The 21,094-nt window shown below is 52.7% G+C and overlaps 1 protein-coding gene across 1 annotated transcript; it reads right to left on the bottom strand.

Moving 5' to 3' along the window:
- Positions 1-987: 987 nt before the first annotated feature.
- LOC125124433 (uncharacterized) lies at positions 988-20,688 on the bottom strand. Its single transcript, XM_047774542.1, is given in 15 exon segments — positions 988-1,164; positions 1,955-2,066; positions 2,900-3,031; positions 3,796-3,839; positions 3,842-4,105; positions 4,579-4,714; positions 5,066-5,137; positions 5,229-5,296; positions 16,526-16,642; positions 16,737-16,784; positions 17,574-17,685; positions 18,514-18,645; positions 19,367-19,677; positions 20,153-20,288; positions 20,640-20,688. Coding segments are annotated over 14 exon segments (1,668 nt in total). The 5' UTR covers positions 20,214-20,288; positions 20,640-20,688; the 3' UTR covers positions 988-1,105.
- Between the last annotated feature and the right edge of the window lie 406 nt (positions 20,689-21,094).

Here is a 21,094-nt window from a genome sequence, read left to right as displayed (position 1 = left end):
CAAGATACACGTCCACCCAGAAATACAGGTCCCATTTCCCAAGAAGTCTCTCTCCCCCACCACCCAGGCCTCTCTGCCCGCTGAATACCCAGTTTCAAGTCTGAGCCTCCCACGTCATCCAGCTCAGACCCTGACCAGATAGAGCCCAGGCTGGGACAAAGTCAAGAGCAGCAACAGCTCTCTCTCCACGTCCCTGGGGTCGGAGAAGGTGGGAGAAGCCTGGGGCTGTAGCACCAGGACTGCAGCCCCATGGCTACCAGAGGCCCTGGATTTGGCCTCAAGGTACAGGGGTGGGGGACAGGGAGCGTGGGGGGAGGGGCGGGCAGCTCCCTCCTGAGAATGTGGTCCCTCTAGGGAGGGAGGCGGGGGGTTGGGCTGGGGCTGGGGCTGGGGCAGCCACCCTCCTGGGAATGGACTAGGGAGCCCAGCTCAGAAGACGTTGGGGCCTTTCCACTCACCCACAGGTGGCTGGGAGGAGAATGGGAACTAGGGGCCACCATCAGAGGGGAAGAAGACCCAGGGCCAGAGAAGCCAGCTGCCCCTGGAGGCTCCTTTCTCCTCCCTCCCAGCCATTACCGCAGGGGGGACCTCCCTGCGCCACCCAACTCTTGAATCAGCAATATCGCCGCCTTTTGGTAAAACCGCCCACCTCCCACCCCACCCAGCATCCCTTCCTGAGACCGAGCGAAACTGGAGGGCCAGTGCCCCATGCCCTCACCAAAGGCGCTGCTCCCCTGGAGGCATGAGGGAGGGCCTTCCGCAGGGAGACCGCCGCCTAGTCCACGCTCCGCCCCGGGGTGGCGCTGCAGGAAACCATCCCAACGCGCCACCCCGTCCCCCCTCAATCCCGCTGGCGCTGCCTCAGAGGTCTTTTACTTTCCTCAGAGCCCACCCCCACCCCCCACGAAGCAGGAGGGCGTGCTTCGAGGGTTTTCCAACCCAGAGGAGTCCTGCAAAGCGCACGAAGAAGAAACAAGGGTCGGGGAATGCTGTGGGAAGTCTGGCTTTATTCATCGGCTTGGCTGGGGCACAGGAGTGGGTGGGGGCATCCAGGAGGGCGTCGAGGGAGCGAGCGGCTCCAAGGCAGGGGCTCCTTGCCTCTGGCTTAGATAGAGCAGATGAAGGGCAGACGCCTTTTGCATGACGTTCGTCGCCAGTGACCCCCTAGGTGGAGAGCACAGTGCTGTCAGGAATGTCAGCTACTTGGGAGTGGCCTGTGCCCCCTCCTTCCCTCCACAGGCACCTCCTAAGTCGGCTCTGCCTGTGGTCCTCCGGATCTGACAGCCTGACTCCCACACCCCTCAGCCAACGTCTATCCATCTCTTCCCTGGCAGAGGCAACGCACTAAGAGCTTTCCATGGAGGATGGCTTCATCCTCCCCATGCCTCCCAGAGGTCGGTGCTCTCATCACTCCCATTTCACAGATGAGGAAGCTGAGGCTTGGTGGGTGTGATACCTTGCCTGTATCTCAGCCGGCAAGTGGCAGAGCCGGGACGTCAATGGCCGCATTCTGACTCCAGCCCATATGGTCTTAGCCACTGTACCAAGTCCGCTCCCTTACAACTGGCAGCCGTGCTGGTCCAGTCATCTGTCCGCCATCCCTAATTCCCACAACTGTTCCTCCTCCCTCAGCCCTACCTTACACTCACATCTGTTTCGCCCACCTCTCCCAGACTCACTCCTTTGTCACCATCATCTCCAAGGAGGGAAAGGAGTGCCCAGGCCCCAGGCCTAGCTCTGTGCCCCAACTAGTCCCCTGCCCAGGGCACCCCATCACCTGATTTTGCTCTGAGGCATCCTGACATCTCAGCCCTTCTCACAAACAGGACGTTGTTTCTCCAGGTGAAAGAAGGGCATGGGTTTGTGGAGGTGTGTTCAGGCAGCTCAAAGGCTCATATATGTGGGAGTCCACCTTGCCACCCCTTCCCCTGGACTGCTGCCCAGACCCCATCACCTCTGGCACACATGGACACACAGCGACCACTTCCATTCCTAGGATGCCCTCGGGCCCAGAATTGAAAATTCCAGCAACTCCCATCAGTCCACCGAAATCTTGTGCACCGGGTCTGAAGAAGAGATAGGCTGGGTCAGAGGGTGGTGTGTGGGAAGACAGGCAGATTCTGGGGCTCCAGGGAAAGCACACGCAGTTTCCCTTTCTGGCACTGTAATCTCCTCTCACTGCCCACCTGGCTAGGAGCCAGGTACCTTAGAGATGCACCCCTGAGGGCTTGTAGGCAATGACAATGGCAGACAAAGCATCACTTGCAGCCTTCCCACAGGTTAAACTGCACAAACAGATCTCCTAGGGATCTCGTTCCAGTGCAGATTCTGATTCCAAAGGACCCAGCATTGTGCATTTCCAAGAAGCTCCCAGGCGATGTCCAGATTGCTGGCCCAGGCAACACACTTGAGTGGCAAATATGATGGCACTTACTCATCCACAGTCCCAGGGCCACTCCGAGAGAAGGACCCCACTTGAGAGATGAGGAAACGGAAACTTGGAGGAAGTCCTTCGGCTAGTAAGAGACCGAGCTGGAGATGGGATTTATCTCCTCACTCCAGGGATGTGCTGGTAATCATTTAACAACCAGCCCCGGGGGAGGGAGAGAGGCACCGGGAGGGAAGAAACCTGATTTGTAACAACTGCCCATTTCCTTTGTGCAAGTACATCCAGCGGGGCTGATTTCAGGCTACAAGCATGTCATCCCTGAACATGGAGTTGGGAAGAGAAGCCCTCAGTTGTCAGTTCTCCTAAGCCAGGGCTAGCCAGCTAGAGCACGGCACTGTGCGCCACTCGAAGGCCACTTCAGGCGCCAGAATGAGGCCTGAAGCCAGCCAGTGTTCCATTGGGGGCAGTCAGAAAGACTACCCTGTACCTGGGAGTCAGCCCCTCACTTACCCAGTGTCTGATGAAGCCTCCAATCCAGAAACGTGCTTGGTTGCGTGAACTGGTCCAGCGCTGGATGAAACGGTTTGTCCGATAATTGTGGATGGAGATCAGGTTCCCACGGTAGCACCTTCTGCAAACATACTGCAGAAAGAGGAGATGGGGTGGAGAATTGACTGGTTTTTTTTGTTGTTGTTGTTCTCAACAACACATGCCAAGTATTATTTAATCCTCACCACATCTCTAAGAGGTGGCACCATACATTTCCATTGACATGAAAACACAACAGCCCTGAGGGGCGAAGTGACCTGCCCAGGTAAAATAGCCAATGGCAGGTGGAGCCAGGACTTGGTACAAGTATATCTTACACCAAAACCCTTTATCGAACTAAACCAGTGCTTCTCAAAGTGCAGATGCCAGGCCGGAATTATCAATACCTGGGAATTGGGTAAAAATGCAACTTCTTAAGCCTTGGACTTACTCAACCAGAAACTGAGAGTTCACAGGCCAGGAATCTGTGAAGGGCTTTTTGGGGGTTGGGGCATTGGCCATACCTGTGGCATGTGGAAGTTTTTGGCCAAGGATCAAGCCTGAGCCACAGCAGTAACCTGAGCCATATGAGTAACAAGGCAAATCCCTAACTTCTAGGCTACCAAGGAACTCCCCAGAGACCTGTGTTTGAATAAGACTTCTAGGAGAGGCTGATGCATACATTCTAGGCTTGGAGAACCACTGCTCTATATAGATAGAGAACTGAAGGTTGAATCCACTCTCTTCTCCTCCCCCTGGCTCCCCTGCCACTCACCTGAGCTTTCCCAAATGTCCTTGGTCTAAAGGATAGGGAACAGAAGGATGATTCCACTCTCTTCTCCCTCTGCCCCCCACATAGTAGCCTCCATGCCACTTACCTGAGCTTGCTTAAATGTCCTTAGTCTCCTCACCAACACATAGTGCAGGTCTGGCCCCCAGTGCTCGCCTGCATTTGAACACTGTCCTCTTCCCTGGGACACTCCACATTCTCATCTAGGGCAGCTTGGTCTGACTCCATGGCCTCCTCATCCACAAAGGCATCTTGAGAGCTGGGAGCCCTGGCCTCTCCCTCTGACTCAGGCACTTCATCATTCAGGGCCAGCTCTCGCTCCTGTTCTCCTGAGCCTTCCAGATCCTGCCTCAGGTCTGCTTGAGTCTCTCCTCTGCCCTGATGGGGAGCATCATTCTCTGGGAAGAAGAGGTAAGCTGCCCTCAGGCCCGGGTCCCCCTTCTTCCAGGACCACGGACAGCTCCAGTGGCCCCACTCAGCCTTCCTAGAATGCCATCTAGAACCAAGCCTGGAGGAATCGCCCTGGCCTTGGGAGACACCAGAACTCTTGCAGTACATGGACAGCTGCATGCGTGCGAAGCTGATGCTGCCTGACACCACCTGTGTGTGTGTGTGTGTATTTGCGGTGGGGGAGGGGGAGGAAGCGCCTGTGGGAAGTCCTTCCTCTTCACACATGGGCATTTCCCCTCGCAAAGGAGCCCCGAAGGAAAGCTCAGGTCACACTTCTGGGGGTCCAGGAGAAATCTCACTAGAGACGGGCTGGGTCACCTGAAGAGGGGAGGCTGTGGCCCTGGCCCCAAGAGCAAAAGAAGTCGCAGGGGGAGAGAAGAGAAACGAGGAAGATGGATGAGAAAGGGAGGGAAGGACTTACCCAGATAAAGAGCCGAAACTGTCCCCAGCAGCAGAAGGGGCAGGAGCAGGAGGCCTTTCATATCCACAGAGTCTTGGGACAGGGAAGACAGCTTCACCTGCCCTCCTTGGCGATGTCCTGTGTGTTTGCACAGCCCCTGGCACACGGCAGAGAGGCACGTTTTGCTTAACAGGTTGGTTAAAGGGCAAGCTGGAGCGCTTCCTTCTCCCCCAGTGAACAGACCAGGCGGGTTATCAGCTCAAGAACTGAAGTCCCTTTTTCCTGAGAGCTCCATCACTGCTCGCAGGAAAGATGGCCGCAGAGCAGTTGCCCCTGCGGAAACAGGGCTGCGCACCATCAAGGCCAGTTTCACTGACACAGGGGAAGAAGGGGAAGGGCAGTGACCATTCGGGTCCTAAGGACAAGCTTCCTAGGTGTTTTCTCTATAGGCTGTGGCATCCTCCCAGCCCTGGGCCCGTCCTCCCTGGGCAGCAGAGGGAGCACTTACCTCTCCAGAGTCTGAAGCCCTCACACTCAGTGCCTCTGGCCGCTGGACCCCAGAGGCAGCCCTTATACTGGGCTTTTGGGGAAGTGAGAAGGGGCCAGGATGATTGCCCCAGGCTTGGGGAGTGGGCAGTGGAGCTGATAAGAGGTTTGCTTAATCCTCTCACCGGTGGGCCCTGCTCTCGGCTGGCACTCCAGGGGCCTGCCTCCTGCCACATGTAGCTGCCCCAACCCCCTAGTGGGCGCAAGACAGCTCCAGATGACTCCGATCCAGGCATGATTCTGCCGGAAGAGGCCCTGAACAGCACTCTTTAACATCAGAACAGCCTTCCTCTGGTCGGCATGCCAGCAAGTGAAGTGGAGGCTCCCAGGGAGCTCAGGAGAGGAGCCAGGAGGTGAAAGGGAGCCACAGCCCTGCTGAGCTCTTGTCTAGACCAGGCGCTTCACCTACATCACATCCCTGCCTCCTCACCTTCCTAACCCCTGTCCCTCGAGAGTGGGTGGTCAGCCCTGCCTCAGAGAGGTGAACAATGAGTCTCAGAGAGGGAGAGTGGCTTGCCAAGGTTATGCAGGAAGGGGGGGCACTCAGACCTCTAGTCTTTGGGGCTCCAAAACCACCTCCCTCTCTCGCTCTCTCGCTCTCCCTCTCACTCTCCCTCCATCCCTCCCTGCCTCCCTCCTTCACTCTCTTCCTCTCTGTCGCTCTCCTTCTCCCTCTCCGTTTTCCCCCTTTAGCCTGTGCAGAGCCTAGGCGCTTGAGACGGTGCCTCTCCACCAAGGTTCTCAACCTTTAGGCGCTTCCCATTTGGAACCAAAGAGTTCTTTGCTGAGGGGGAGCCGTTCTGCGTCTTGCAGAAAGTTGAGCAGCATCTCTGGGCCTCTACCCACTAGGTGCCCATCATCCTTTCCCCAGGCGTGTCAATCAGAAATGTGTCCACACTTTTCCAAACGGCCTCTGGGAAGCAAACTTGCCCCCGGGGAGGGTCACTGACCTAGAACATGCCATTTTGTCCAACCTGGAGGCATATCTCTGGCCAAGAGGCAGCAGCTGGAATGGAAGCATTCCCATGCAGAGGCACTCAGGTGCTCTGTGGGCCGCCCTCCCCGCTCCCAGACTCCCCATCTCCCACCAGCCCTCCATCACCACCAGGGAGAGGACTAAGGGGAAGCCAGTGAGGCACTTGCTTGCCTCAGCTGCACAATGTCAGGGGACAAGTAAGAATTCAGTAGTCGAAATAAACAAACAAACATTTAATGCAATCTTTCTCCCCAAGTCAGAATCAACTGCAAAAATACCGTGATGAACAAAATGTCGGAACTTGAACCACTCATGTTCCAGCCAAACTCACTGCACTTCGGGGAGAGGCCAGCAAGTGCTGAGTCCTGTTTTGCTGGACTTCCATGCCAAGAGCCGGTGGACCTGCTGGTCAGGGTGACTCAACTCAGTGGTACCCTAGCTGGGCAGCACCAGTTTGTTCCTTGGCTTCCAGCCCGGCCCTCCAGGGCTCAGGGCACCAGGGACAAGCAGCCCAGAGGGTGAAAAGGCCTGGGTTCCTTCCCTTCCTCTGCTCTCCCCGTGCACCTGCAAATGGAGAAGTAAGTATCTGAGAGGTCACTCCTGGCCTGATTGCAGAGTAACGGTCTTGGCCGTTATCTCCCCAGCCCAACGGACCTGAATTTCGGCTTATCTACCTGACTTGGGGGTGGCGGGGGTTGTGGGGGTGGTGGGGATTGGCTAGTTCCAGGGCCCCAAACTGGTCTCTGGATTTCAAGCGGGAGATGTCCCCAGGGGGGTGGGGGTCGGGCAGGGAGGGAGGGTTTTGCCCCTCCCCATTGTTCTTCCCCCACTGTTCCCCATTAGAGTTTTACCAGCATTATTTGGTAAAATGCCCCTGTTGTACACATTAGGCCATGGCATCTCAGAGAGCTTAACTGAGTTGCCCAAGGTCACACAGCCAGTCAGAGACAGGCCCAAACTAGGTCCCCCAGCTCCTTATCCATCCACGGCTGCCTTCCCTCTGCCTCCTCTCACTGACTCCCCTTCCCTCCACTCTCCCCTCCCCATGTTGACCCTGGGCAAAGAATTCCCACGGACTTCAGGGACATCCTTGGTGACCTTGGTGTTGTGTGTCTGATTTAAAACTGGAAGTACCTTGTGTGTGTGTCTGTGTGTGTGTCTGTGTGGTGTGTGTGTGTGTGTGTGTATGTGTGTCTTTTTAGGGCCAAACGCACCACATAGGGAAGTTCCCAGGCTAGGGGTGGAATCAGAGCTGCAGCTGCCGGCCTATGCCACAGCCACGGCACCTTGGGATCTCAGTACATCTGTGACCTACACCGCAGCTCATGACAATGCCAGCTCCTTGCCACACTGAGCAAGCCAGGGATCGAACACGCACCCTCAAAGATCATAGTCGGTTCCTTAATTGCTGAGCCATGATGGGAACTCCTGGGAGGAACATTCTTGAAGGCCAACCACGGACCAAACAGTATGCTTCAGTAAGGCTTCTACATCATCTTTATTCTACCTCATCTTTACAATCATCCCACAAACTAGTCACTGCCATTCTGGGCTCCATATCTGCTCCAAAAGCTCAGGGAGGTTAAATAACTGGTCCACGTTCACACACCTAGCAAGAAGTGGCATGTCGGACCCGAGGCTGCCTGACTCTCGTGTCCTGGCTTTCTTCGATTTGCCCAGATGCGTGACCTCCAGTCTAGCCAACGGTGCCCACCCTTTTCAGCACCCACAAAACTCCAGCTCTCTGGCTTCCTAAGAGGGATTTATATCCGCAGGGATCTCAAACTAAGCCCCTTGTCTCAGATTTCCCGCCTGCCCCACATTCTGTGGAAGGCAAGCTAGTGTGGTGTCCAACAGAATCACCAGTTCAGAGTCCACCCGTCTGGGTCTCAGTTCCCCATCCATAAACTGAGGCTAATGACAGGACCTGCCCCTCATGAGATCAGCTCCAGTAAACTCTCAGAACAGGGCCTGGCACGTGGGGTTGGGGAAGCCCTTGCCAGGAAACTGGGACTGAACTGTCACCTTAGTCAACAAGTAAACACCAAGAACTGGTTGAGCTCCTGCTCTGTGTGTTGTGCGATGTCAGGAATTCCAGGGAGTCCATTGTGGAGACACCAGCTGAGTTTCCCAGAGCTCACTTAGCATCTTTGTGGATGAGCAAAATAACACACAGGGACTTCTAGACATAGCTCAGCAAGATGAACCCGACGAGTACCCATGAAGTTGCGGGTTCAACCCCTGCCTGACCCAGGGGGGTTAAGGGTCTGGCATTGCCATCAGCTGTTGTGTAGGACGCAGACGTGCCTGGGATCCCCAGTTGCTATGGCTGTGGCTGTGGCTGGCAACCGTAGTCCCAATACGACTCCTTGTCTGGGAACTTCCATATGCCACAATATGGCCCTAAAAAAGCAAAAAAGCAAAAAAAAAAAAAAAAAGACAACACAAACCCATTTTGGGGATGGAAGGCCAGTCCTCTCATTTCATTTCTTTCACCCTTTGAAACCTTTTCTTGAGGATGGTTAGCGTGCCTCTTGTAACGTGGAGAGCTCGGGGGGGACTGTCGCAGAGGGAATGCACCCAGGACCTGTGCCCAGCTGAAGATAAGGATGTTCCTGGGAGTCCACACACCTCCTTCGTGCCCCCTTCTTCACGTTAACCCCCCAAAAGGGAACCTCCTTGGACCGGAAGTACACTTCTGCCACAAACACACAGAAGAGGCTTAAACACACAAGCTCTCCTTCACACAAAAGAAGACAAAGTCCACCTAGCACAAAATCCCTTGGCACAGAGCTTGGCACTTATGAAATGCTCAATAAGTGGAAGGCTTTATTAGTCTTTGTTATTTTATTTGGCTGCACCCATGCCATGCACAAGTTCCCAGGCCAGGGATGGAACCTGCACCGTAGCAGCAACCCAAGCCACGGCGGTGACAACACTGTGTCCTTAACCCGCCGCACCACAAGGGAACTCCCTGTTACTCCTTATTATTAACGCTAGAATGAAGAGAAGCAATGCCTCCCCACACCAGAGTACAAAGTCCACAAGGGCAAGGGGGAAAGTTCTGCTCTAGCTGTGTCCTCCAGAGCATCCGGCACAGGGCTGAACCCATAAGAGTGTTCATAAATCCTCAGTCAATGAAATCAACAGCACAGCCGTTACAATGGCCTTCAGTTTGATTTCTATCTTTTTCAACCTACCATGCAACCTTGAGCAAGTAGTCTTTAAAAAAAAAATTCAAGTTCTTGGAGTTGCCCCTGTGGTGCAATGTATTAAAATCCAGCTCCTGGGGGTTCCCTTGGTGGCACAGCAGAAGCGAATCTCACTAGGAACCCTGAGGTTGCGGGTTCAATCCCTAGCCTCCCTCGTAGAGTTAAAGATCCGGCCTTGCTGTGAGGTCTGGTGTAGATCACAGATGCGGCTCGGATCTGGTGTTGGCTGGTGGCTGCTGCTCCGATTAGACACCTCACCTTGGAACCTCCTATACTGTGTGTGCAGCCCTTAAAAGACCAAAAAAAAAAAAAAAGAGAGAGAGAGAGAGAGAGAAAATCCAACCACATATAGAGGGAACATACGTTAAACATAATAAATGTCATTCATGACAAACCCACAGCAAATAGAACACTCATTGGAGAAAAGCTGAAAGTCTTCCCACTAAAATCTGGAAGAAAACAAGGATGCCCACTCTCAGCACTTTTATTCAGCATAGTGTTGGAAGTCCTAGCCTCAGCAATCAAGCAAACAATACAAATAAAACTTATCCAAATTGGAAGAGAAGAGGTAAAATTGTCACTGTAGGCAGGTGACATGATACTATATATAGAAAACCCTAAGGACTCAACCCAAAAACTACGCAAAATGATCAACAAATTCAGGAAAGTAGCAGGGGGTAAGATCAACATTCAGAAATCAGTTGCAGTTCTGTATACTAACCATGAAACATTAGAAAAGGAATACAAAAATATAACACCTTTTATATATGTACCCCCAAAAATCAAATACCTGGGAATAAACCTTACCAAGGAGGTACAAGACTTATATGCTGAGAACTATAAAACATTAGTCAAGGAAATTCCAGAGGATTCAAAGAAATGGAAAGATAGTCCATGCTCCTGGGCTAGAAAAATTAACACTGTAAAAGTGGCCCTCCTACCCAAAGCAATCTACAGATGCAGGGCAATCCCTGTCACACTACCCATGACGTTTTCCACAGAACGAGAACAAACAATCCAAACATTTATAGGGAACCACAAAAGACCCAGAATTGCCAAAGCAATCCTGAGGAACAAAAACCAGGCAGGAGCCATCACCCTCCCAGACTTCAGGCAAAACCACAAAGCCACAGTCATCAAGACACGTGTCGTACTGGTACCCAAACAGACATACAGACCAATGGAACAGAAGAGAGGACCCAGGAATAAACCCAGACACCTACAGTCAACTAATCTTTGACAAAGGAGGCAAGAATATAAAATGGGAAAAAAGACAGCCTTTTCGGCAAGGGGTGCTGGGAAAACTGGACAGCCACATGCAAATCAATGAAACTGGAACACACCCTCACACCCTGCACAAAATTAAACCCACAATGGCTTAAAGACTTAAGCACACACCAAGACACCATCAAACTCCTAGAAGGGAACATAGGCAAAACATTCTCTGACATCAACCTTACAAAGGTTTTCTCAGCTCAGTCTCCCAAAACAACAGAAATAAAAGCAAAAATAAACCAGTGGGACCTAATCAACCTGACAAGCACAGGCACAGCAAATGAAACTACAAAACAAAAACAAAACAAAAAAAAAAAAAAGACAACTGACAGAATGGGAGAAAAGAGTTTTGAACGATGCAACTGACAAGGGCTTAATCTCCAAAATATACAAACAACCTACACAACTCAACAGCAAAAAAAACCAACAACCCAATGGAAAAATGGGCAAAAGACCTGAAGAGACATTCCTCTAAAAGAGATATGCAGAAATAAAATACCTAGGGGTAAACCTACCTAAAGAAACAAAAGACCTATACTCTGAAAACTACAAGCCACTGATGAAAGAAATCAAAGATGACACAAATAGATGGAAAGATATACCATGCTCTTCCATGGATTTGGAAGAGTTAATATTATCAAAACGACTATACTACCTAAGGCAATCTACCGATTCAACTCAATCCCTATCAATTTACCAAGGACATTTTTCACAGAACTTGAACAAAATATTTTAAAGTTTATTTGGAGGCACAAAAGACCCAGAATAGCCAAACACATCCTGAAAAAGAAAAATGGAGTGGGAGGAATCAGGCTCCCGGGATTCAGACTATACTACAAAGCAACAGTCGTCAAAACTGCATGGTACTGGCACAAAGACAGAAATATAGATCAGTGGAACAGGATAGAAAGCCCAGAATTAAACCCACGCACCTACAGCCAACCCTTCTATGACAAAGGAGGCAAGAATACACAATGGAGAAAGGACAGCTTGTTCACTAAGTGGTGCTGGGAAAACTGGACAGCCACACGGAAAAGAATGAAATTAGAACACTCCCTAACACCATACACAAAAATAAACTCCAAATGGATTAAAGACCTAGATATAAGACCAGACGCTATTCAACTCCTAGAGGAAAACATAGGCCAAACACTCTCTGACATAAACGACAGCAACATCTTCTCAGATCCACCTATCAGAGTATTGACAATAAAAAGAAAAATAAACAAATGGGATCTAATCAAACTTCAAAGTTCCTGCACAGCAAAGGAAACCCTAAACGACACAAAAAGACAACCCACAGAATGGGAGAAAATCTTTGCAAGGGAATCGACTGACAAGGGATTCATCTCCAAAATTTATAAACACCTTCTGCAGCTCCATACCAAAAAAAAACAAACAGCCCCATCAAAAAATGGGCAGAAGATCTAAACAGACAATTCTCCAAAGAAGACATACACATGGCCAAGAAACACATGAAAAGATGTTCAACGTCACTCATTATTAGAGAGATGCAAATCAAAACCACTCTGAGGTACCACCTTACACCAGCCAGAATGGCCATCATCCAAAAGTCTACAAACAATAAGTGCTGGAGAGGGTGTGGAGAAAAAGGAACACTAGTACACTGTTGGCGGGATTGTAAATGGGTGCAACCACTGTGGAAAGCAGTATGGAGATTCCTCAGAAAACTAAACATAGAACTACCATTTGACCCAGCCATCCCACTTCGGGGCATCTATCCAGAGAAAACCACGACTCGCAAAGACACTTGTACGCCAATGTTCATTGCAGCACTATTTACAATAGCCAAGACATGGAGACAACCTAAATGTCCATCGACAGAGGAGTGGATCAAGAAGAGGTGGTACATATACACGGTGGAATACGACTCAGCCATTAAAAGGAACGAAATACTGGCATTTTCTGCAACATGGATGGACCTAGAAACTATCATGCTAAGTGAAGTCAGCCATACAATGAGACACCAACATCAAATGCTTTCACTGACATGTGGAATCTGAAAAAAGGACAGACGGAACTTCTTTGCAGAACAGATGCTGACTCACAGACATTGAAAAACTTATGGTCTCCAGAGGAGACGGTTTGGGGGGTGGAGGGATGTGCCTGGGCTGTGGGATGGAAATCCTGTGAAGTCAGATTGTTATGATCATTATACAACTACAGATGTGATACATTCATTGGAGTAATTTAAAAAATGGAAAAAAATAAAAACAAATAAATAGAAAGCAAAAAAAAACAAAAAACAAAAGAAAAGAAAGATGTGCAGAGGGCCAACAAGCACATGGCAAAATACTCAACAGCCCTGATTATCAGAGAAAGGCAAACCAAAACGACTATGAGGTACCACCTCACACCAGTCAGAATGGCCATCATCAGTAAGTCCACAAGTAACAAACGCTGAAGAGGGTGTGGAGAAAAGGGAGCCCCCCTACACTGTTGGTGGGAATGTAAATTGGCGCAGCCACTATGGAAAACCGTCCGGACCTCCCTCAGAAAACTGTACATAGAACTACCATATGGCCCGGCAACCCCACTCTTGGGCATATATCCAGACAAAACTTTCCTTGAAAAAGACACATGCACCCGCGTGTTCATCGCAGCCCTGTTCACAACAGTGAAGACTGGGAGACAACCTAAGTGTCCATCGACAGGTGATTGGTTCAAGAAGATGTGGTGCATACTACACCACAGGGACTACTACTCAGCCACAAAAAGAAAAGCTAATGCCATTTGCAGCAACATGGAGGGGACCAGAGACTCTCACACTAAGTGAAGGAAGTCAGGGAAAGAAAGACAAACACCATATGGTGTCACTTATATCTGGACTCTAATATGAGGCACAAAGGAACCTTTCCACAGAAAAGAAGATCTTGGTCTTGGAGGACAGACTTGTGCTTGCCAAGCAGGCAGGGAGTGGGGTGGACTGGGAACTGGGGGTTCATACAAGCAAACTCTTGCCTTTGGAATGGGTAAGCAATGAGATCCTGCTGTATAGCGCTGGGAGCTCTATCTAGTCACTTATGATGGAGCATGATACCAGGAGAAAAAGAATGGATATAGGCATGTGTGACTGGGTCATCTTGCTGTACAGCAGAAAACTGACAGAACACTGTAAACCAGCTATAAGGGAAAAAGGAAGACATTAAAAGCATAAAACTACTGGTTAGCAGTGGCCAGAGCCCACTCCCCAGGAAGGAGATAAGTAGAGGCTGATAAGAGGAGGCTTGCCATCCAGTCAAAGTACCAGTCTCAGAGCCACCTATGCGGAGCGCATCCTCCCTACCCCCACTCCCACTGCTCCTGCTGCTTTAAGAATTACAGTGTGAAGGAGTTCCCGTCATGGTACAGGGGGAACGAATCCGACTAGGAACCATGAGGTTGCGGGTTGGATCCCTGGCCTCTCTCAGTGGGTTAAGAATCCGGCATTGCCATGAGCTGTGGTGTAGGTTGCAGACACGGCTCGGATCTGCCATTGCTGTGGCTCTAGCAGAGTGTAGGCTGTCAGCAACAGCACCAATTACACCCCGAGCCTAGGAACCTCCATGTGCCCCTAGTGCGGCCATAAAAACACACACAAAAAAGAAGAAATACAGCATCAAGAATTAGCCTGATGCAGTACAGGATGCAGGGACCTGGGGGGAGCCCTGACCCCAACCAGCACCCCTTCCATGCCCTTGGGAGACTGACAGGCAGTGATCGGGAGCTTTCTGGACCAGTCTCCATCCAAGGCAGAGGCACAGACCCCTCTACTGAGGACAAGCCTCTTCACCTAGAGGCAGGCCCTGGGGCCCAGCGCTGGTGAGGTTCAGGGCCGTGCCAAGGCCCATGCTCCCGCTGCCAGAGGCCCGCTCATGTTCATCCCTCCTGCTTCATCACCAGCCATTTCCCCTGGGCTTCTCCAAACCTGTCCCGTTCCAGCAATTCCAGCACCTTTAGCAACAAAGCGCATCTGGCAAAGCTTGAATCTCCACCTCTCGTCACGTGGCTGTTCGGATACACAGCCATGTACACACGCAAACGAAGACCTGCACACGCGTGTGCTCAGACACACACTGACATGCGTTCACACTCCCGAACACACTGGCCAAAGACACAGAGGCATGCACATATGCATGTGGACACAGATTCGGGTGTATCAGGAACAAAGCTACCCAGATACACACCCTCAAAAATGGACACACATACAGGCACATCCATGCGCAGAGATGGAGAAAATGTACAACTTCCTGTTGTGGCTCAGCAGGTTAAGAACCCAAGTAGTATCCACGAGGATGCAGGCTCCATCCCTGGCCTCTCTCAGTGGGTTAAGGATCTGGTGTTGCTGCAAGCTGCAGCATGGGTCCTGGATGTGGCTCAGACCTGGCATTGCTGTGACTGTGGAGTAAGCCTCAGCACAGCTCCTATTCAACCCCACCTGGGAACTTCCTTATGTCACATGAGTGACCATAAAAAGACCGAAAAAGAAAAAATTGGGGGAGTTGTCACTGTTTTGCAACAGGAACGATGGGGCCTTGGGAGTGCTACAACGCAGCTTTGATCCCCAGCCTGGCACCATGGCTTAAGGATCCAGCGTTGCTACAGCTGCAGCTTAGGTCCCAACTGAGCATCAGATCTGACACCTGGCCTGAACTCCCTATGCCACGGTGTGGCCAAAAAAGGTAAAGAAAAAATACAAAATCTATGAGGTTCCTGTCGTGGCTCAGCCCCTGGCCTTGCTCAGCGGGTTAGAGGATGTGGTGTTGCCTTGAGCTGCAGTGTAGGTTGCAGACTCGGCTCAGAGCTGACATGGCTGTGGCTGTGGTGCAGGCTGGTAGCTGCAACTCCTGTTAGACTCCTGGCCTGGGAACTTCCATATGCCACAGATACTGCTATTAAAACAAAAAGTGTTCACACAAACAACGCAAATACATGCTGACTCACACACAGATGTATGCATTTGTACAAATACAGACTCACCTGCATGCGGTATGCACAGGCTTACAAAGACGGACTCAGATACACACCAAGATACACGTCCACCCAGAAATACAGGTCCCATTTCCCAAGAAGTCTCTCTCCCCCACCACCCAGGCCTCTCTGCCCGCTGAATACCCAGTTTCAAGTCTGAGCCTCCCACGTCATCCAGCTCAGACCCTGACCAGATAGAGCCCAGGCTGGGACAAAGTCAAGAGCAGCAACAGCTCTCTCTCCACGTCCCTGGGGTCGGAGAAGGTGGGAGAAGCCTGGGGCTGTAGCACCAGGACTGCAGCCCCATGGCTACCAGAGGCCCTGGATTTGGCCTCAAGGTACAGGGGTGGGGGACAGGGAGCGTGGGGGGGGGGGTGTCGGGGTGGGAGCGGGGCGGGCAGCTCCCTCCTGAGAATGTGGTCCCTCTAGGGAAGGAGGCAGGGGGTTGGGCTGGGGCTGGGGCTGGGGCAGCCACCCTCCTGGGAATGGACTAGGGAGCCCAGCTCAGAAGACGCTGGGGCCTTTCCACTCACCCACGGGTGGCTGGGAGGAGAATGGGAACTAGGGGCCACCCTCAGAGGGGAGGAAGACCCAGGGCCAGAGAAGCCAGCTGCCCCTGGAGGCTCCTTTCTCCTCCCTCCCAGCCATTACCGCAGGGGGGACCTCCCTGTGCCACCCTACTCTTGAATCAGCAATATCGCCGCCTTTTGGTAAAACCGCCCACCTCCCACCCCACCCAGCATCCCTTCCTGAGACCGAGCGAAACTGGAGGGCCAGTGCCCCATGCCCTCACCAAAGGCGCTGCTCCCCTGGAGGCATGAGGGAGGGCCTTCCGCAGGGACACCGCCGCCTAGTCCACGCTCCGCCCCGGGGTGGCGCTGCAGGAAACCATCCCAACGCGCCACCCCGTCCCCCCTCAATCCCGCTGGCGCTGGCCTCAGAGGTCTTTTACTTTCCTCAGAGCCCACCCCCCACCCCCATCCCCCACGAAGCAGGAGGGCGTGCTTCGAGGGTTTTCCAACCCAGAGGAGTCCTGCAAAGCGCACGAAGAAGAAACAAGGGTCGGGGAATGCTGTGGGAAGTCTGGCTTTATTCATCGGCTTGGCTGGGGCACAGGAGTGGGTGGGGGCATCCAGGAGGGCGTCGAGGGAGCGAGCGGCTCCAAGGCAGGGGCTCCTTGCCTCTGGCTTAGATAGAGCAGATGAAGGGCAGGCGCCTTTTGCATGACGTTCGTCGCCAGTGACCCCCTAGGTGGAGAGCACAGTGCTGTCAGGAATGTCAGCTACTTGGGAGTGGCCTGTGCCCCCTCCTTCCCTCCACAGGCACCTCCTAAGTCGGCTCTGCCTGTGGTCCTCCGGACCTGACAGCCTGACTCCCACACCCCTCAGCCAACGTCTGTCCATCTCTTCCCTGGCAGAGGCAACGCACTAAGAGCTTTCCATGGAGGATGGCTTCATCCTCCCCATGCCTCCCAGAGGTCGGTGCTCTCATCACTCCCATTTCACAGATGAGGAAGCTGAGGCTTGGTGGGTGTGATACCTTGCCTGTATCTCAGCCGGCAAGTGGCAGAGCCGGGACGTCAATGGCCGCATTCTGACTCCAGCCCATATGGTCTTAGCCACTGTACCAAGTCCGCTCCCTTACAACTGGCAGCCGTGCTGGTCCAGTCATCTGTCCGCCATCCCTAATTCCCACAACTGTTCCTCCTCCCTCAGCCCTACCTTACACTCACATCTGTTTCGCCCATCTCTCCCAGACTCACTCCTTTGTCACCATCATCTCCAAGGAGGGAAAGGAGTGCCCAGGCCCCAGGCCTAGCTCTGTGCCCCAACTAGTCCCTGCCCAGGGCACCCCATCACCTGATTTTGCTCTGAGGCATCCTGACATCTCAGCCCTTCTCACAAACAGGACGTTGTTTCTCCAGGTGAAAGAAGGGCATGGGTTTGTGGAGGTGTGTTCAGGCAGCTCAAAGGCTCATATGTGTGGGAGTCCACCTTGCCACCCCTTCCCCTGGACTGCTGCCCAGACCCACTCACCTCTGGAAGAAAAGGACACACAGCGACCGCTCCCATTCCTAGGATGCCCTCGGGCCCAGAATTGAAAATTCCAATGACTCCCATCAGTCCACCGAAATCTCCTGTACCGGTGCTGTATTAGAGATAGCCTGGGTCAGAGGGTGGTGTGTGGGAAGACAGGCAGATTCTGGGGCTCCAGGGAAAGCACACGCAGTTTCCCTTTCTGGGCACAGTAAGCTCCTCCACCCACCTAGGAGCCAGGTACCTTAGAGATGCACCCCTGAGGGCTTGTAGGCAATGACAATGGCAGACAAAGCATCACTTGCAGCCTTCCCACAGGTTAAACTGCACAAACAGATCTCCTAGGGATCTCGTTCCAGTGCAGATTCTGATTCCAAAGGACCCAGCATTGTGCATTTCCAAGAAGCTCCCAGGCGATGTCCATATTGCTGGCCCACGCAACACACGTGAGTGGCAAATATGACGGCACTTACTCATCCACAGTCCCAGGGCCACTCTGAGAGAAGGACCCCACTTGAGAGATGAGGAAACGGAAACTTGGAGGAAGTCCTTCGGCTAGTAAGACACCAAGCTGGAGATGGGATTTATCTCCTCACTCCAGGGATGTGCTGGTAATCATTTAACAACCAGCCCCGGGGGAGGGAGAGAGGCACCGGGAGGGAAGAAACCTGGTTTGTAACAACTGCCCATTTCCTTTGTGCAAGTACAAATCCAGCGGGGCCGATTTCAGGCTACAAGCATGTCATCCCTGAACATGGAGTTGGGAAGAGAAGCCCTCAGTTGTCAGTTCTCCTAAGCCAGGGCTAGCCAGCTAGAGCACGGCACTGTGCGCCACTCGAAGGCCACTTCAGGCGCCAGAATGAGGCCTGATGCCAGCCAGTGTTCCATTGGGGGCAGTCAGAAAGACCACCTTGTACCTGGGAGTCAGCCCCTCACTTACCCAGTATGTGATGTAGCCTCCAATCCAGTACAGTCGTTGGTTGTACCTACTGGTCCAGCGCTGGAAGAAACGGTTTGTCCTGTAACTGTGGATGGAGATCAGGTTTCCTGGGTGGCACCTGCCACAAATTTTCTGCAGAGAGAGGAGATGGGTTGAGAATTGACTGTGTTTTCTCAGAACTCTAAGAAGTAGTACCATACATTTCCATATACATGAAGACACAGGAACCCTGAAGGGTGAAGTGACCTGCCCAGGTAAAATAGCCAATGGCAGGTGGAGCCAGGACTTGGTACAAGTATATCTTATATCAAGTAGAGGTATTTTTATAGTGCTAAACCACTGCTTCTAAAAGTGCAGTTGCCACATTGAAATTATTACCTGGGAAACGGCTAAATGTGCAACTTCTTATGCCCCAGGTGCACTGAACCAGATATTGATGTTTTACAGCCCAGGAAACTGTGAGGGGTTTTTTTTGAAGGGTGGGGAGATTTGGCCATGCCTGTGGCATATAGAAGTTTTTTGGCCAAGGATGAAACCTGACCAAAAGCAGTAACTTAAGCCATACCACAGATACTGCAAATCCATAACCGCTAGGTTACCAAGGAACTCCCCAGAAACCTGTGTTTGAATAAGACTTCTAGGAGAGGCTGATGCATACATACTAGGCTTGGAGAACCACTGCTCTATATGATAGAGGACTGAAGGTTGAATCCACTCTCTTCTCCTCCCCCTGGCTCCCCTGCCACTCACCTGAGCTTTCCCAAATGTCCTTGGTCTAAAGGATAGGGAACAGAAGGATGAATCCAATCTGTTCTCCCTCTGCCCCCCACATAGTAGCCTACATGCCACTTACCTGAGCTTCGTTAAATGTCCTTGGGGTCCACACCAACACGTACAAGGGGGAATGATCCCCAGTACTGGCCTGCATTAGAACTCTGTCCTCTTCCCTGGGACACTCCACATTCTCATCTAGGGCAGCTTGGTCTGACTCCATGGCCTCCTCATCCACAAAGGCATCTTGAGAGCTGGGAGCCCTGGCCTCTCCCTCTGACTCAGGCACTTCATCATTCAGGGCCAGCTCTCGCTCCTGTTCTCCTGAGCCTTCCAGATCCTGCCTCAGGTCTGCTTGAGTCTCTCCTCTGCCCTGATGGGGAGCATCATTCTCTGGGAAGAAGAGGTAAGCTGCCCTCAGGCCCGGGTCCCCCTTCTTCCAGGACCACGGACAGCTCCAGTGGCCCCACTCAGCCTTCCTAGAATGCCATCTAGAACCAAGCCTGGAGGAATCGCCCTGGCCTTGGGAGACACCAGAACTCTTGCAGTACATGGACAGCTGCATGCGTGCGAAGCTGATGCTGCCTGACACCACCTGTGTGTGTGTGTGTGTGTATTTGCGGTGGGGGAGGGGGAGGAAGCACCTGTGGGAAGTCCTTCCTCTTCACACATGGGCATTTCTCCTCGCAAAGGAGCCCCGAAGGAAAGCTCAGGTCACACTTCTGGGGGTCCAGGAGAAATCTCACTAGAGACGGGCTGGGTCACCTGAAGAGGGGAGGCTGTGGCCCTGGCCCCAAGAGCAAAAGAAGTCGCAGGGGGAGAGAAGAGAAACGAGAAAGATGGATGAGAAAGGGAGGGAAGGACTTACCCAGATAAAGAGCCGAAACTGTCCCCAGCAGCAGAAGGGGCAGGAGCAGGAGGCCTTTCATATCCACAGAGTCTTGGGACAGGGAAGACAGCTTCACCTGCCCTCCTTGGCGATGTCCTGTGTGTTTGCACAGCCCCTGGCACACGGCAGAGAGGCACTTTTTGCTTAACAGGTTGGTTAAAGGGCAAGCTGGAGCGCTTCCTTCTCCCCCAGTGAACAGACCAGGCGGGTTATCAGCTCAAGAACTGAAGTCCCTTTTTCCTGAGAGCTCCATCACTGCTCGCAGGAAAGATGGCCGCAGAGCAGTTGCCCCTGCGGAAACAGGGCTGCGCACCATCAAGGCCAGTTTCACTGACACAGGGGAAGAAGGGGAAGGGCAGTGACCATTCGGGTCCTAAGGACAAGGTTCCTAGGTGTTTTCTCTATAGGCTGTGGCATCCTCCCAGCCCTGGGCCCGTCCTCCCTGGGCAGCAGAGGGAGCACTTACCTCTCCAGAGTCTGAAGCCCTCACACTCAGTGCCTCTGGCCGCTGGACCCCAGAGGCAGCCCTTATACTGGGCTTTTGGGGAAGTGAGAAGGGGCCAGGATGATTGCCCCAGGCTTGGGGAGTGGGCAGTGGAGCTGATAAGAGGTTTGCTTAATCCTCTCACCGGTGGGCCCTGCTCTCGGCTGGCACTCCAGGGGCCTGCCTCCTGCCACATGTAGCTGCCCCAACCCCCTAGTGGGCGCAAGACAGCTCCAGATGACTCCGATCCAGGCATGATTCTGCCGGAAGAGGCCCTGAACAGCACTCTTTAACATCAGAACAGCCCTCCTCTGGTCGGCATGCCAGCAAGCGAAGTGGAGGCTCCCAGGGAGCTCAGGAGAGGAGCCAGGAGGTGAAAGGGAGCCACAGCCCTGCTGAGCTCTTGTCTAGACCAGGCGCTTCACCTACATCACATC

The sequence above is a fragment of the Phacochoerus africanus genome, chromosome 4 (assembly GCF_016906955.1).
Source record: "Phacochoerus africanus isolate WHEZ1 chromosome 4, ROS_Pafr_v1, whole genome shotgun sequence".
In the NCBI taxonomy this organism is placed as follows: domain Eukaryota; kingdom Metazoa; phylum Chordata; class Mammalia; order Artiodactyla; family Suidae; genus Phacochoerus; species Phacochoerus africanus.
The sequence above is the reverse complement of the archived record's forward strand: the minus strand, read 5'-3'. Positions and strand labels throughout refer to the sequence as shown.